At 49.2% G+C, this 17932-nt stretch overlaps 3 protein-coding genes across 3 annotated transcripts; 2 read left to right on the top strand and 1 right to left on the bottom strand.

The window, feature by feature from the left end:
• Positions 1–403: 403 nt before the first annotated feature.
• F4807DRAFT_466329 (uncharacterized protein) lies at positions 404–12580 on the top strand (the record flags this gene model as incomplete). Its single annotated transcript, XM_048002371.1, has 4 exons — positions 404–458; positions 563–6183; positions 6223–11391; positions 11446–12580. 4 exons carry the CDS (start codon positions 404–406, stop codon positions 12130–12132), a joined length of 11532 nt encoding a protein of 3843 aa, XP_047859484.1. The 3' UTR covers positions 12133–12580.
• F4807DRAFT_405287 (HET-domain-containing protein) lies at positions 12497–15384 on the bottom strand. Its single transcript, XM_047996198.1, has 2 exons — positions 14930–15384; positions 12497–14862 (listed from the first exon to the last, which is right to left on the bottom strand). The coding sequence occupies exons 1-2, from the start codon at positions 15131–15133 to the stop codon at positions 12742–12744; spliced, it is 2325 nt and encodes a 774-aa protein (XP_047859483.1). The 5' UTR covers positions 15134–15384; the 3' UTR covers positions 12497–12741.
• Positions 15385–16072: 688 nt separating this feature from the next.
• On the top strand, positions 16073–17881 carry F4807DRAFT_455411 (MFS transporter; the record flags this gene model as incomplete). The annotated part of the gene is made up of 6 exons (XM_048000727.1): positions 16073–16243; positions 16302–16426; positions 16489–16775; positions 16831–17227; positions 17292–17595; positions 17657–17881. The coding sequence occupies 6 exons, from the start codon at positions 16073–16075 to the stop codon at positions 17879–17881; spliced, it is 1509 nt and encodes a 502-aa protein (XP_047859482.1).
• Positions 17882–17932: the final 51 nt, after the last annotated feature.

Here is a 17932-nt window from a genome sequence, read left to right as displayed (position 1 = left end):
TCAGTCGCGACTTTGACTTTAACTTTTTGAGCAAGTTCTCTAACCTGTAATATTTAACCTCTGCCTCAACCTCAGCCTTACGCCCATTTTTTCCTATACAATATTTAAACACTTTTCGTGATACCCCTCAAATCCTTCATTTCTCTCTTTTTACGGGCGTGTAAATTGCACTACAGGCTTTTTTCTTGTTGCGTTACTACGATTTTCTCAACGCAGCATTCATTCCCTACCATCTCTGTCGCATTCACGTATGACAACCTATTCTACGAAGTACCTTACTCGCTTTCGCACGTAGTCAATAACCGATTCTCTATCGCGTAAAAACCTCATTGTCGATAATACTTTCATGAATTTCGCATGATAAACTCGGGTTATTCATGGTGCGCATGTGGGGGTTGCAGTCATGTCGGGGCCAGCGCTTGATGATATCGTCAAGAGGTTGACAACTCAAGAAACGGGTATGCTCGACTATCTACACTACCCTATCTACCGTCAACCCTATGTGATTTGTTAGCTTCTTGTATTTGTCGCTAGTTCGATTTACTAATGTTCCCTTTTGTAGAGCCCAGATCTAAGCTTGATGCAGCTATTTCCCTACGAGATAGCCTCGAACATTACACAAATGGTCCGCACTATGTCGTCTTTCTTAAGCGGTTGATGCCATTGTTCGTCCTCATTCTTCGAGGGCCATGTCTATTCCAGAGTACCTCTCCAGAGCAAAAGCTCAGAAATTGCGTTCTCGAAATCCTCCACCGTCTACCTACTCATCAGACGCAAATTTCCCCGGAGCCTCTTGAGCCATATGCCGAAGAGATCGTCGACATTTTGATGAGCCTAGTTCGGAACGATAACGAAGATAATGCCACACTATGCGTCAAGATTATATCAGACATCATGAGGCACCAGCCAAAGGTCCTCCATGGGAAGGTCCAGCCATTCTTGGATTTGATCCAAGAGCTGTTTGAGCAGATGGAGAAAGTCGTGCGAGAACAGCTCGATAACACCGCCATTCCATTCAACGCATCTGGACCTCCATCTACCCCTGGTAGCACGCAGACCAACTTCCAATCTCCACGGCCTGGATCCCCAGTCGCCTCTGTCACGGACTTGGGCCAAGATCTTCAACAGCAAAGTCGTCCCTTGTTGAAAGGAATGCAGTCGTTTAAGGTTTTGTCGGAGTGCCCAATCATTGTTGTGTCTGTCTTCCAGACACATAGGAGCATCATCCAGCAGAATGTCAAGGCATTTGTTCCCTTGATCAAGTCGGTGCTATGTCTCCAAGCCAAGGCCCAGGAGCAAGCTCATGCTGAAGCTAAATCAAGAAATACTGTGTTCGCCGGAGTGAGCCCGCACATCAAGAATCGAGCGGCCTTCGGCGAATTCATTACGGCTCAAGTGAAGACCATGAGTTTTCTAGCATATCTGCTTCGGCAATATTCCAGCCAGCTTACTGACTTTCTGCCAACGCTGCCCGAGATTGTTGTTCGCCTACTTAGAGACTGCCCGAGAGAGAAGTCAGCGGCTCGTAAAGAGTTGTTAGTTGCAATTCGTCACATCATAAACTTCAACTTCCGGAAGATCTTCCTCCCCAAGATTGATGAGCTTTTAGAAGAAAAGACACTGATCGGGGATGGGCTTACGGTCTACGACACCCTCAGACCGTTGGCGTACAGTATGCTCGCCGATCTCATACATCACGTTCGCGACTCTCTTAACCCGGAACAAATTCGCAAGACTGTCGAGGTATATACCAAGAACTTGCAGGATAATTTTCCGGGAACGAGTTTCCAGACGATGAGTGCGAAATTGTTGTTAAACATGGCCGAATGTATAGCAAAGATGCCTAACAAGATTGATGCACGACATTATCTGCTTATGATTCTCAACGCCATTGGTGACAAGTTCGCTGCGATGAACAGACAATACCCTAATGCCGTAAAGCTCTCTAAGCTCTACGCGCAGCAAGCTGCCGATCAGATTCCTGATACATACTTGGCAGATAAGGAGCATCATCCACAATGGGACGAAACGGACATCTTCACAGCTATGCCGATAAAAACATCCAACCCTCGTGATCGTGGTACGGATCCGGTTGCAGATAACAAATTCCTGTTCAAAAATCTGATGAACGGCCTTAAGAACACTTTCTATCAGCTGAGAACGTGCAATGCACCTCTTCAGGTTGATCCTAAGAACGCGCCCTCGCATTGGCAAGAAGTTTCGTACGGATTTTCCGCCGAGGAAGTTAATGTGATAATAAAGCTCTTCCGAGAAGGCGCCTACGTTTTTCGGTACTACGAGATTGAGAAGCCAGCGGCGGAATCGCAGTACGCATCACCAGTGGAATATATGGCCAACTTTTATATGGTGTCGAGTAGCAAGGAAGAGAAAGATCTCCTTGAAACTTTTGCTACAGTCTTCCATTGTATTGACCCAGCCACATTCCATGAAGTCTTTCAGCAGGAGATCCCTCGCCTCTACGAAATGATCTTCGAACATACTGCCCTCTTACATATCCCTCAGTTCTTCTTAGCCAGTGAGGCTACATCGCCAAGCTTCTGTGGCATGCTCCTGAAATTTCTAATGGAGCGAATCGACGACGTGGGGTCGGCTGATGTGAAAAAATCATCAATCCTTCTACGTCTTTTCAAGCTTGCATTCATGGCAGTGACCCTATTTGCGAACCAAAATGAGCAAGTCTTGCTTCCGCACGTTGTGGATATAGTCACGAAGTCGATCGATTTATCTACTAAGGCCGAGGAGCCCATGAACTACTTCTTACTTCTGCGTTCGTTGTTTAGAAGCATTGGCGGCGGAAAATTCGAACATCTCTACAAGCAAATTTTGCCGCTGCTAGAAATGCTGCTCGACGTGCTGAACAACCTGCTTATGGCTGCTCGTAAGCCAGCAGAGCGGGATCTATACGTCGAATTGTGCCTCACGGTACCAGCACGCCTTAGTAATCTACTTCCGCATCTTAGTTTCTTGATGCGCCCTTTGGTTGTCGCGCTGAGAGCCGGTACGGATCTCGTTGGTCAAGGGCTGCGGACCCTGGAACTCTGCGTTGATAACCTCACGGCCGATTACTTGGATCCCATTATGGCGCCAGTAATTGAGGACCTAATGAATGCGCTTTTCGAACATTTGAAGCCACACCCGTACAGTCATTTCCATGCCCATACTACTATGCGCATACTAGGGAAGTTAGGGGGTCGAAATCGCAAGTTCATGACCGAAGCTTTACCAGTAAATTATCAGAAGTACGCTGATGATCCCTCGAGCTTTGATATACGGTTGATAGGATCAAAACGTGATCGTGCATTTCCAGCCGAACTTGGTATCGACTTGGCCATTCGTAAATTAATGGAGATTCCGAAGCCATCGAAAGCGAACCCATCCAGACAATTCGACGCTTATTACAAGAAGCAGGCACTGCAGCTGATAAAGTCCCAGTTGAAACTACGGGTTGGTGTTGACCATTTACCAGAAGACTTACCTCGATTGGTTCGTCTACAGGCGCAGGACCTTCTTGCTCGAAAACCAGCTGCGGATTTCGCATTCTTCAACACGTCAGATCGTGAACGATCTGTTGCCAAAAAGGACGAGCAGGACGACGTCACGAAACGTCTTATCAAGGCTATCATGTACGCGGAATCCCTTCCTGAATTCCGCGAAGAGGCCGATGTATTCCTCATGAACCTTTGTCGGCATTTCACGATCATCGAAATAGGGCGCGGGCTAGTAGATATCAAGAAAGAAATGAGCCATTTCGATGTTCAAGCAGGAGAGGGACCCTTGTATATTGATACGCGTGTCCTGGCTGATGCAATTGTCGAATCACTCGCATCAGATCTGCCGGACGTACGCGATGCCGCTTTCCGGGCAATCCGAGCAGTCTACGACTCTACCGCAACTATCTTGGGTTCTGAAACTTATGTTGGCCGATTGGGATTCTTCAGTCATCTAAGTAAAACTTTCTGTCACGCCTGCAATGAAGAAGAATGGTACACAAAGACGGGTGGTAGTCTTGGTATTAGATATCTTCTCGTTGAAGTCGATCTTGGCGACGCTTGGATCGCCTTGAAGCAGATGGACTTCATCCGAGCTCTGATGTATGTGATTAAGGATATGCCGCAAGACTTGCCGGAGAAAACCAGGAGTTCCGCCCAAACCACACTCGAATCTCTCTTGAGAAGGATAACCGTGAACGTTAAGAAGGAAGACGCATTGCCCATCCCTCCAGTACCAGGCCAGCCTCACCCCAAACCTTCTCGGTTGACGCAGATCTGTGTCCTCTTCAATGACGAACTTTCTCACATGAATAAGCATGTTCGTGGAACAGCGAGGCGGTCGCTTGAAATCATTGCCGACGCAACAAAATCGGAAATCTGGGAGCTTTTGCAACCTCATAAGGACCGGTTGCTCCAGCCCATTTATGCCAAACCTCTGCGAGCGTTACCCTTTTCAACTCAGATAGGGTACATCGATGCGATTGCCTACTACATGGGTCTAAAGCCTGACTTTGTCGGCTTCGACGATCATCTAAACCGGCTACTTATGGAGTCGCTAGCTTTAGCTGATGCTACAGACGAATCTTTGGCTGGCAAACACGCCGAGTTTCGAACACATGAATCGATTGTGAACCTTCGGGTTTCTTGCATTAAAATCTTGAGCAAGGCAATGGGATTCGATGATTTCCAGAAGGGACAGAACAACCCGACGCGAACTAAAATCGTGTCTGTATTCTTCAAGTGCTTATACTCGGAATCCAAGCCTACCATTGAGGCAGCGAATGACTCACTTAGAGCGGTGCTTTCCCAGACCAATAAATTGCCCAAAGATCTACTTCAGCAAGGACTTAGGCCTGTCTTAGCCAATCTCCAAGATCCTAAGCGACTAAGCACTCACGGACTAGATAACTTAGCGAGGCTTCTTCGTCTCCTTACTACTTACTTCAAAGTAGAAATTGGTGCCAGACTGTTAGACCACATCAAGGTGCTCGCCGATCCGAACCTTCTTCAGCAAATCTCGTTTACGTTCTTCGAACAAAATAGCCAAATGAAGGTTGTCGCGGCGGTGTTTAACATCTTTCATCTTCTTCCGCCAGCTGCAGAACAGTTCAAGGAGCGGCTTATCGACACTTGTTTGGAACTTGAGGATAAGCTGCGCCGTACTCACCACAGCCCATTCCGACCCCCGTTGTACAAATACCTGAATAGATACCCGTCTGAAGTCTGGAATTTCTTGCTGAGTAAACTAGAAGATATAAAATACGGTCGATTCTTGGCTCAGGTTTTGCTCCACCCGGAAAGCAAGCCTCTAAGAGATCACGCTGCTGCTAATATCGACGGATTGATATCCTTCTGCACGCAAATCGTCAACGCTACAAAAGATACGAGATTCGTAGCAATCGTCAACACGATAAACGTCCTCGATTCGCTAAGTCGGAATCCCGGCACTCGGAGTTGGTTGGAACGGAAAGATACTGTCTCTTGGTTAAGACGAATCGGTAAAGATTTGGAGCGCCACTTACGAACGAACAGCCTCCCGCCTAATTTGCGTCTGCCTGCTGACCAAGCTTCTGAGCAACTCATGGGCATCTTCACAGAGGCGCTATCCTCGAATCCTAGGGACATGGATGCCCTCTTTAGCCTGGTGGAGTCGGTTACGTCCGAAGAGTTGCGTCTCACGCCGTCGTTATTTAGCTTCCTCTACAAACACGTTATCTGCAACGAGTCTATCGATTACTGGAAAGCTGTCGTACTTCGTTGCCTCGACATTTACGCTGGAAAGAGTTCCACCCAGAAGACCAAGTGCTTCCTGCTTCGCAATGTCGTCAACCCGATCATTGCTATGGATGTTATGCGACATTGGAACCAACCACGAACCCAGAGGCTAGTGGATCGAGCAGTCATTGAATCCATCAATGTCAAGATATGGAAGGTTAATCTTGGCGAGCCCCAAGATGACCTGGCACAGCCAGGAATCGATCATACGAGAATGGAAGTTCTCCAGCTCTCTGCCATGCTAGTCAAATATCACTATTCCATTCTACAGGATGCTAGGAAAGACATTATCAAGTTTGGTTGGACCTATATCCGGTTGGACGATGTGATCAATAAACATGCCGCGTATGTCGTGATCGGATACTTCATCGCTCACTACGAGACGCCTTCGAAAATCGTCAGCCAAGTCTATTATTCTTTGCTTAGAACAAATCAGAATGAAGGACGCGCTCTAGTCACCCAGGCTCTGGAGTTGATCGCACCTGTCCTGCCCCAACGTTGTACGCCGTTAGCAAGTGATCGTGGTGCGGTCTGGGCTATGGCACCTCGCCGCATATTGGCCGAAGAAGGGCAGAACGTTCAGCAGATGACGAGCATCTTCCACTTTTTAGTCAGACATCCTGATCTCTTTTACGATTCCAGGGATAAGTTTGCCCTATTGATCATCACATCACTTCGAAAGGTCTCTCCTTTCCTATCATCATCGACGGAAAGCAAGAAACTCGCGTTGAACATGATGTGGCTGATCTGGCAGTGGGAGGAGAGAAGAGTCGACGGTAAACTTAACGAAGCTAGAAGGGACTTATCTGAATCTCCGAATTCCCGAAAACGAAGACTCGACGGTGAATTAGTCACCTCCTCCCCGCCAGCATCTCGACAATCTGCTCAACTTGATAAGGCCGAATTCCGGATTCCTGCTGGATTTAGACAAAAGATGATCAAGTATCTCATCGAGTTTATCGCACAGCTGAATGAGAGATACCCACTGCCTTCAGCAAAACCGAGAGATGCAACATTGACATCCGGGCCTGCTCTTCCACCTCAGTCTACAGAGATGTGCAAGAAGGCAATGTCTCTCCTTTATAACCTCCTACAACCGCGGTACTGGGCCGACTTGGACGTTGACTTATTCCCAAATATCACTGAAGTAGTCTTAGCTAGTGACAGAACCGCAAGACTGCTCAACGCTGATCCCACTGATGATAATTACGACGAGAAATTTATAACTAACATCATCAACACCTTACAAGTGGTGAGAATCATCCTCAACTTTAAGTCCGATGAGTGGATCTTAAAGAATATGCCTTCGGTCCAAAAGGTTATAGAAAAATGTCTAAAGTCGGAAAACTCGGAGCTACAGGATTGCCTCCATTTAGCAGATAAGAAGTACGACGATGGACGTGACGTCAAGTCGATAATTCAACGGATCCTCGATGCCGTGCCGGAAGATGTGCCGATGGAAGACGCAGACGCTGAAGGGGAACCCGAGGCTCCTACATCAGAGATTATCACTTTCTTGTCTACAGTAGCGACGGAGTCCCTAGCAGCTTCGAATTACGTGTCTGGAGTTAATATTCTGTGGTCTTTAGGTCAAAGGAAACCCTCGGTCATTGACCAGCATATCATGTCCTTAATGAAAGCGCTGCAGACCAAACTTGCCAGGGAGCACGTCCAACACTACACGAGTGTGGCCGCGCACCAGCAAATGAGCATGAACAACATACGGCCTCAAGATCCGAATGCCCAAACCGGAGAAATGTCACAATATGAGCTTAACATTCAGACCGATCTCATGATCAAAGCCATACAGGTGACTGCGATGCGCATGGAAATCCTTGGAGACCACCGGCGACCGTTCTTAAGCGTATTAGCAACTCTAGTGGAGAAATCACAACACATCCCTCTCTGCGAGAAGATACTTGACATGGTAGAGGGCTGGGTCTTCCGATCTGAGGGAACATGGCCTACTCTAAAGGAGAAAACGGCTGTACTCCACAAGATGCTCTCCTTCGAGCATCGAAGCGACCCAACCATGTTAGGAAAATTCCTCGAGTTGGTCATACGTATCTATGAGGATCCGAAGATAACGCGAACGGAACTCACTGTACGCATGGAGCATGCCTTCTTGATTGGAACACGAGCACAGGATGTCGAAATGCGCAATCGGTTTTTAACCATCTTTGACAAGAGCTTGTCTAAAACGGCAACCGCTCGGTTATCATATGTCATTAGCTCGCAAAATTGGGACACGCTCGCTGACTCATTCTGGTTGGCCCAGGCCACGCAGCTCCTCCTGGGCGCCGTAGAGATGAATTCTAGCATTCAACTACACCAAGAAGACTTCCGAACACTCCCAGCATCGACTGTTTTTGGTACATACTCCAAGGACACCAGAGAGCCGTCCGCAATGGCTGATGATAAGTACGACACATTCATGGCGAATCACCGACGTTTTGTTGCCGAGTTAGGGGATGTTAAGGTTCGGGACATCATCGAACCTCTCACTCAACTTCAACATATTGATCCCAACTTATCACATGATCTCTGGGTAACTCTCTTTCCCATGTTTTGGTCTGCTTGCGCCAAGGAGGAAAAGACAGATCTTGAGAAAGCCTTAGTAGTATTGCTTTCTAAAGATTTCCATTCTCGTCAGATCGACAAGAGACCCAATGTGGTGCAAACCCTATTAGCGGGCGCAGCCAAGGCATGGCCCGCATGCAGGATTCCGCCACACATACTCAAGTTCGGTGCGAAGACGTATGATGCTTGGTATACCGCTCTAGTTCAGCTCGAAAACGCAACTATCAAGCCGGATGACGACTCACCTAAAGTACGAGAGAGCAACCTTGACGCATTAGTTGAGCTGTATTCAAGTCTGAAAGAGGATGATCTCTTCTACGGTACCTGGCGCCGCCGATGCCAGTTCGTCGAGACAAACGCAGCCCTGTCATACGAACAGAATGGTATGTGGGACAAGGCTCAGAGGATGTACGAAGCTGCCCAGATCAAGGCCCGAACGGGCGTTATTCCTTTCTCCCAGGGTGAGTACATGCTCTGGGAGGATCATTGGGTCCTTTGCGCGCAGAAGCTGCAGCAGTGGGAAGTGCTTCAAGACTTTGCGAAGCACGAAAACCTCCAAGACCTTCTACTCGAATGCGCTTGGCGAAGTATTGACATGTGGCAAACTCAAGAACAACGAGATAGTCTCGATATGCTTGTTAAAGGGGTCATGGATGCACCGACCGCTCGGCGAGCCTTCTTCCAGAGTTTCATGTCTCTGTTGAAACTTCATAATAAGCAGGAATCTACGCAGGACTTTGCTCGCGTCTGCGACGAGGCTATACAGCTTTCCATTCGGAAATGGCATCAGCTTCCAAAACGCTTGACTGCTGCACATATCCCTCTACTTCATAATTTCCAACAACTCGTTGAACTCCACGATGCTAGTGTCATCTGCCAGAGTTTGGCGAACACTAACCAGTCAAATTTGGATGTGAAGTCTGGTGAGCTTAAGCTGCTCCTTGGATCATGGAGGGACCGGTTGCCAAATATATGGGACGATATAACCGATTGGCAGGACCTTGTCACCTGGAGGCAGCATATTTTCGGTTTGATTAATAGTACATACTTGCAGCTTCTGCCCCAGCAAGGTCAAGGCGCAAATGGTGCTTCCTATGCATACCGCGGTTACCACGAAACAGCATGGATCATCAACCGTTTTGCGCATGTCGCCCGCAAACACAACCTGCCTGATGTGTGCATAAACCAACTTAGCCGAATCTATACTCTTCCTAACATAGAGATACAAGAGGCTTTCTTGAAACTGAGAGAGCAAGCTCGATGCCACTACGAAAACCCTGCCGAACTTACCAGCGGGTTAGACGTTATCAACAACACAAATCTAAACTATTTCAATGCCCAACAGAAAGCTGAATTCTTTACTCTGAAGGGGATGTTCCTGGAAAAGCTTAGTCAAAAGGAAGAAGCGGACGCGGCTTATGGCACTGCGTTATACTACGACATCGGTAAGGCCAAAGCATGGGCGGAATGGGGCTATTTCAACGACCGCAAGTTTAAGGAGGACCCAACAGATTTGAATTCTGCTAGGCAAGCACTTACTTCGTACTTGCAAGCCATTGGTAGTTATAAGAGTGGCAAGGCTCGAAAGCTCATCGCACGTATTTTATGGCTCTTAAGTCTGGACGATTCCAATGGGACCATCGCTGCCGGTTTCGAGGATTATAAAGGAGAAACTCCCGTCTGGTACTGGATAACATTCATACCACAACTTCTAACGGGAATGGCTCATAAGGAGGCTCCTAAGGTCCATGCGATCCTTCTCAAGATCGCAAAGGCGTATCCTCAATCCTTATACTTCCAGTTAAGGACAAACCGTGAAGATATGCTCGCCATCAAGAAGAACCAGGAAGCCAAGGAGAAAGCACGACAACGAGCACAGTCCGCGGCATCTAATAATAAGCTAAGCAGTTCGCCGTCACTTAGCAAGGACAATCTTCAAGCGAAACAAGACTCGTCTTCCAGGCCAGCGACCTCGAATGGTGATAGCAATGCACAAGTTAAGACGGATCTATCCGAGACTAATGGGGCTTCAAATGTCTCACAAGCTGGTGGCGCCGCACCCAACGCGGATCAGCAGTCGACTGGAAAGGATGGCGCGTCTTCTAGCGCTACACAAAAGAGGCCACCTTGGGAACTTACAGAGGAGATCATGTCTGTACTAAAGACAGCCTTTCCCCTCCTTGCTCTCTCCATGGAGACGATGGTTGATCAAATTCAAAAATATTTCAAATGTCCACCCGACGAAGATGCGTACCGTCTGATTATCGCGCTTCTCAACGATGGGCTAGCGTACGTAAGCCGAATGCCCGCCTCATACGCGAAGGATGTAAAACTACCGTCAGCCACCGAGACCAACATCACTCGCTTTGCTGAAACTATTCTTCCTGCCCACATCAAGAAGTCCTTCGAGGCTGAATTTGTTCAAGTGAAGCCGACGATGTACGAGTACATCCATAAACTCCGAAAGTGGCGTGATAAATTTGAAGAGAAGCTCGACCGCAGGAATCCAACGGCTTACTTGGAGACATACTCGCGACACCTAAGCGAGTTCCGTTACCAGAAATTCGACGACGTCGAGGTTCCAGGCCAGTATCTACAGCACAAAGATAAGAACCAGGATTTTATTCGGATCGATAGGTTCCTTCCCAATGTCGAGTTAGTGCGAGGTGTCGGCGGGTCTCATCGACGCTTGAAGATCCGAGGTCATGACGGCAGCATCCACTCATTTGCCGTCCAACATCCTGCCGCACGTCACTGCCGACGAGAAGAGAGGATTCTGCAACTATTCCGGCACCTAAATCAGACACTTGCAAAGAAGAAGGAAAGCCGACGCCGCGATCTGCAGTTCACAGTACCGTTGATAGTTCCTCTTGCTCCGCATATACGAATCGTGCAAGACGATACGTCATACATTACGCTGCAGGGAATTTACGAAGATCATTGTCGACGAAATGGGATGCTCAAAGACGAGCCGGTCATGTTTACTATGGATAAGTTGAGGGGTCTAATCGAGCCTAAGGGCGGTGTAAGTTTCGATCAACCTGACCAAACATCAACAGCAACTAACGAACCGATGCAGAAGCCCCCCGAGCAAACGGCGATGGCTCGCCTTGAGGTGTTCACGGCTATACAGGAGAAATGGGTTCCTCGTACTGTCGTCCTTGAATACTTCCAAAGCATATTCCCCGAGTTCTCCGAATTCTGGTTATTCCGACGCCGGTTCTCCTACCAGCTGGCAGCCCTCACATTCATGACCTACATTCTCTACAGCACGAACAGATATCCCCACAAAATCCATATCGCTCGGGGCTCGGGTAAGATTTGGGGTTCTGAGGTCATGTCGTTCATGGCACCCGGAAAGCCCTTTTTCCACAACCCTGAGCCAGTGCCCTTCCGTCTCACACCCAATCTACAGGCCCTGATGGGACCTCTGGCGACGGAGGGCATCTTCAGCTGCTCGATTATGGCAATTGCGCGCTGCCTTACTGAGCCCGAGTTCGAGCTAGAGCACGCTCTAACATTATTTGTCAGAGATGAGGTGATCTTTTGGTTCACGAGCAGCCACCGGACTATTCACCTTAATGAGAACCAACTGCGTGATACGGTACAGACCAACTGCGACATGATCGTCAAGCGTGCCGTGAGCCTGGCTCAGAGCCCGCTGGGTAACTTGCCGGCGAATCAGACCGTTATTGACCTCATTGCTCGAGCTGTCAATCCTATGAATCTCGCGCAGTGCGATGCTCTGTGGATGCCATATCTCTAATTTCATGCTTCATTCTGCTGGAGGTGGCTGCTGGGCATGGTGTCGAAAAGTCTCATTGTTAACGTAAAGGGGGACATTCGATTAGACATCTAGGCAACTAAGCTCATATGTTTTTCGTTCATTCGTCGCTAGTAATTGGAGGTGGGGGGGTTTATACGGCGAGGCAACTTCGCAGCAAGGCGTTAAGGAGGTTAAAGTCATTACAAAAGGTCTCACGGAAATCATTAGGTTGGTCGGTCGGCATAGGTCAACGATAGGCCTTCGGGGTAAAATGCATGTGCCCAACATAATACAGCTTCATAGCCAGCTGTTTCATCTAGTGCGTTTGTTTTATTGCGTCTTCCGCGTTATATTCGCTCCGTGTATCATGATAGTGCTATTGATGATAAAATTGCGATAATTAAAGATATCCGTAGTATTATAGAATGCATGTAACTCTCGGGTACTATGACTTGCTTCTTACAAGCAGATGTTACTAGTTATGTTTGACCTTGTAGTATATGTGCTCGAGATGGCAGCTATAACTGTTATAGCCTTAACATTATCAAAGCATGCCGCCCCCTTGGATATTCGAGAATATCGTATTTTAGCGAGTAACGCGTTCATATATCACCGTATCTCAAACAGCCTCGACGGTTCAAACTGCAACAACGCCTCGCCGTTCATCATGCCGTCGACGTAACACTCGCCAATCAACTGGTAATAAGTATACGGGTCGCTCCGCAGCGGCACCTTCTCCGCCTTCGGGACCGGGGCCTGGCTCCCCGGCTCGCGCCGCTCTCGCGGGCTCTCTTTCTCGGGCGTGACCGTGCCAGATTCTAACTTAATATCCCAGGCCTCCGAGCCAGGCTTTCCGGCGCGTCTGCGCTCCGCCGCCGCCCGGCGGATCTTCACGAGGTCGCGCCACACCTGGCTGATCTTGGCAGCGGCCTCGCGCTCCCGGCGGCGCTGCCTGTCCTCGCGCTGCCTTTCTTCCTCGGCGACCTCGCGCTCCGTCTTGGCGAAGGGCCGCAGTAGCACGGGCACGCTGCAGCCGTACAGCACGCAGACGAGGTCCCCGGGCCGCGTGTCCTCGGGGGCGAGACCCAGGCTCCGGTCCCGCTCCGTGCGCATCACGCGCCGGTTCCAGATGGCGGACTGCACGCGCCGCAGAACCTCGCCGACGATGCTGCAGTTGCCCCAGTTCACGATGTCCGTCGTGTTCAGCGAGTCGCCGCGCACGCCCTGGTTCAGCGCGTGCCGTACTAGACGCGGGTAGTACCGCGGCGCGTTCTCGCCGCCGGGCCCCCGGTCCGCGACCAGCGTGCGCCAGAACTCGTCGGGTAGGTCGCTGTTGTTGCTGTCGTCCGGGCCGCCACCGCGCCCGCGACCCCCGCGGCGCGCGAGCCGGATCCAGTCGCGCGGGATGTTGCCCTGCTGCGAGGGGTACTTGAGCTCCCTCACCTTGTCGAGGACGAAGCCCTCGACGAACAGGCTGTGGTAGTGCAGGCCGTTCAGGGCGGGGTCGCGGCTGAACTGCGTGACGCCGTCCTCGATGCGGAAGTTCTCCGTCAGCACGCGGGTGCCGGCCGCGCTGTAGACGCGCTTCGGCGGCAGCCCGACCAGGCTGTCCGCGTTCTTGCGCCGCATCTTCTGGCCCTCGCCGTCCATGCCGAAGGCCGCGCGCGCGACGGTCGGGATCCACGACGGGAGCGTGTCTTCGCCTTCGCCTTCCGGCCGCGCGGAGTTGGTTCGTATGCGCCAGTGTGCGTCTTCCTCTTCGCTGCAGATGCTGAGATTATCTGACGGCGTTGGTTCCGGAGCCCATGGCCGGCAGATGATGTCGAGGGCACGGGTCTTGTCGGACTTCTTGATGGCCCAGTCGACAAACTGCACGTATACGTCCGATAGTGGGAGTCTGTAATCCACGGGGTACGGGTTAGAGACGTTTGCTATCGCCAACTGCTTGACGAGTTTCTGCTTTATGTACTTCCGCCAAGTCCACTTTTCGATCACGTCTTCTGTAAGCAACCTCACGGGCTCTGTGTCTCTTGCGACGGCGAGGAGTGCGTATATAGTATCACGAGGCTCCGAGGAATCGAATGTCGTTAGTTTCGAGACGAGATACTCGAGACTGAACTGAGCTTGACGTTCGTTTCCTGAGAGCCGCCGAAAGAGGTTGTTTGTCTCCTCGACCAATTTCGTAGCGCTCAATTCGGAGATGTCCCCTAAGTCTGGCATGTGTCCAAGGACCTTGTCGTTGATAACTTCGGATATCCTGCGAGTGCCCGTCTCCACCTCGTTGAAAAGGGAGACGGCATCCGCAAAGTCCTTCCAATCAACGCTGTCCATCCCGCAGAAGAGAGTTGCTTTTTGGGCGATGGCAATCTCTTGCACGATCCATCGACGAGAAAACCACGGCCTCCTCATCAATGCCGATAAGGCCTGCCACTCTTTGACGATCTTGTCGTCTCTTATTAAACGATCCCACTCTTTCAGGTTGAGAACTCGGTTTTTCACGAACTCCATCGCCAACTTGCTATTTTCACCCTCGTCGCCAAGCCATACATAGACACATTCTGCCTCCCCGTAGATACTCGACATCAACGGCACTTGGAAGTTCTTTTCGTTGATGTTGTCTTGGTCCATACAGACAAAGTCGATCCAAACTCTGAATATTCTATGAGTACGAAGGACGCGCATAGCAGATACGAGACTCCTAGGTATTAGGAACTCATAAGGCTCATTAGACTACGCCAGCTTCCCCAGTCAACAATACTTCAATTCATCAGTTTCGTTTCCAGTTCCAGTTACTGACCTGTATTATATGTACCACCGTCTTATCATCATGATCCCGCCTGCCCCAGCACCACGAGAGCGCACTGTATGGTTCACCATCTACCTGATCTTTCACCAGGCGGCACTCGATTGTTTCATGAGAGTTGTCAATTATCTCCAAGACACGAATTTCCTTAGATGGATTATCCAAGGGACAATGGATCCCGTGTGAGTAGTGAGCCATTTCCAGCGATATTATGCGATGTAACAGGCCACAGATCGATCGCCAAATGGCGGCTACATCATGAACCCTTCTCGTATTCTCGTGAGTAGAGCTTCAAGCTTGCCGAACGACGCGAAATTCTTGTGATATATTACGCTCTTAGTAGAGCCTTGTTTGGGGTTGGCTTTGGGAAAGAAGAGTTCCTATATTTAATGGTACGTAGATGAATAGTTGAAGATGACTTCTCTCCCCGGCCAGCTGAAGGCCCCTCTGTCATTCGCCTACCTAGATTAGCTAAGATCGCTCACTGTAGGGGCTTGCTATAAAAAGCATATACTAGACCTTAAACGGATTCCTATTGGCTATGAGCCTACAGATGCATTTTTCTACAGAATTCCACTTGGGCCTATTTATTTATGTATAACTGTCTTCTCCATGGTAACTCTTTATCAACTTTCAAGTTGTATATATTTTGGCCCTTTAACCCCTTTTCCCAAGTTCAAACTAAATATGTAGGTACCTTTTAATTCCTACATAGGGATTAGTTTTGATTACACTTCGTACTTCCCACGCTGTCCCAACTCGTTAGAATTTTACACGAGTAACTATTCTTCTTCTTAATCTCGAATCCGTAGACTTCACTAGTACTAATAACAAATATTCGCTAGTTTTTAAGTATTAGAAACGCGTTGTCAATGAGGCAATTTGATACCTATGTAATGACTATATAAACTCGGCTTTAATATTAGGATAGGGAATAGGTGGTCGGAATAACAGCCTATATACTCCTCATCCAATACTACGCTACCAATGTAACTATGTTCTCTCAAAGCTACTCTTGAGGGGATGGAGATAGTTCTGCTATATAAGCAAATGCTATCTATATTAGGTACGATAATAAACCTCATCATCACCCGCTTTCGACCCTTCATACCAACGGTTGAAATAAATATGCACACAATGGAGCTTAAAGCACAACAACCGCCGTCTACTCCTAAATTAGGCGATACTTCTATCATAAACGAGAAACCTCTTACGGCCAAACAGGACAGTGAGCCTCGTAGTCACATGAGAACTAAGCTGGACCCCAAGGAGAGAGCCTTGGTGCGCAAGCTTGACTTCTATATCATGGTGCGTATCTTAGGGGTAGTGTCGGGGTTACAAGCAATGAAAGATACTTATAGGACAGCCAACTATCTGCGTCATGTACTTCCTCAACTACGTTGATCGTAATGCCATCGCTCAAGCCCGCCTCAACCACTTCGAGCGCGACCTTAACATGGCAGGCAATGAATTCAACACGGCGGTCAGCATGTATAGCGTCCCTCTCCTCATCAGCTAGAAGCAGAGACGTTGCGTTAACATCTATTCCGTAGCCTCTTCGTTGGATACGTACTCGTGCAAGTGCCGAGCAACATGTTAATCACGCGCGTCAAGCCTGGGATCTATATGTCCGGATGGATGTTCCTCTGGGCCGTAGTGTCTGCTTGCACGGCTGCGGTCAAGAGTTATAGAGCCTTAGTAGCCTGTAGGTTCTTTTTAGGGATAGCAGAGGCGCCAGTAAGAGACCTGTTCGGTATTGCCTCACGGCATAATGTGGCTAACGCTATCGAGTTCTATCCCGGTGCCACGTATATTCTGGCGATCTATTATACGCATAGCGGTTAGTCATGAACCGCTAGCTAACCCAGCGTCGTGTCGAAACTAACTCCTAATAGAGATGGCCGCGCGCGTTGGTCTCATGTACTCCGGGCAGCTCCTGGCAACCGGGTTCACCGGCTTGATCTCAGCTGGCGTCTTCGCCCGAATGGATGGCCTTCGAGGACTAGCAGGTTGGCAGTGGCTCTTCATCATCGAAGGGGCCTTTACCGCATTTGTTGCCGTGCTCGGGTTCTGGCTCTTACCAAATATGCCAAACGATACCCGCTGGCTTAGCGAGGAGGAGCGCAAATTGGTACATGCTCGCATGGAGCGTGACAGGATCAGCGATGTCCTTGGAGAAGCTAGTACTTGGGAAGGTCTCAAGCAAGCATTTCAGGATATAAGGACATGGCTCTTCTGTCTCATGCAAATGTTTCACCTCTCAGCCTGCTCTTTCAACGCGTTCTTTCCGACGTAAGTTCCTCGCCCTTCTGAGAAGCATGTTGACGATATATTGACCCTAGGGATCATAAACAAGCGTCACAAAAACCCTCGGATACAATACCACATTAACTCTCCTACTGACATGTCCACCCTTCGTGCTCGCAGCAGCTGGCAGCACCGTAGTTGGCTGGAGCTCTGGTAGACTAAACGAGAGGGCGTGGCATATCACCGCCACGCTATCCATTGCAATTATCGGGTTCGTCATAGCCGCGAGTACGCTTAACATGGCAGCACGTTATGTTGCTTGCTTCATTTTCCCCCTCGGCGCATTCTCCGCCAACTCCGTTATCGTCGGCTGGGCGTCGTCGACCCTGAGCCAGACAGAAGAGAAGCGAGCCGTGAGTTCGGACAGTCTTTACTCTGCATGCTTCTCACTCACAATACATCATGGCATTATAGGTCGTCCTTGCGATAACCAACGTCTTTGGTCACATTGGATATATATACGGCGCGTACCTATGGCCGGACAGCGATGAGCCTCGATATGGCATTGGCTTCGGCGCATCCGCAGGCTTTGCGCTCCTTTCGATCTTCTGTGCTTGGGTAGTCCGGATGTTGTTGATCCAAGATAACAAGAAGATCCGAGCATCGAATTTGGGGAGCGTCAACTTATACAGTTTCTAATAAAAATTTGAGATTTATAACTTCCTAGTCGCTGTAGGTATGTACGTAGAA

Source organism: Annulohypoxylon truncatum (genome assembly GCF_022578515.1).
Source record: "Annulohypoxylon truncatum strain CBS 140777 unplaced genomic scaffold F4807scaffold_1, whole genome shotgun sequence".
NCBI classification, from domain to species: Eukaryota; Fungi; Ascomycota; class Sordariomycetes; order Xylariales; family Hypoxylaceae; genus Annulohypoxylon; species Annulohypoxylon truncatum.
This window is presented reverse-complemented; position numbering and strand designations above follow the sequence as displayed.

Coding starts and splice junctions, on each gene's coding strand:
- F4807DRAFT_405287 (XM_047996198.1), bottom strand. CDS start 15,133: ATGGCTCACTACTCACACGGGATCCATTGTCCCTTGGATAATCCATCT. Junction 14,863..14,929: donor CGGTGGTACATATAATACAG/GTCAGTAACTGG, acceptor AAGCTGGCGTAG/TCTAATGAGCCTTATGAGTT.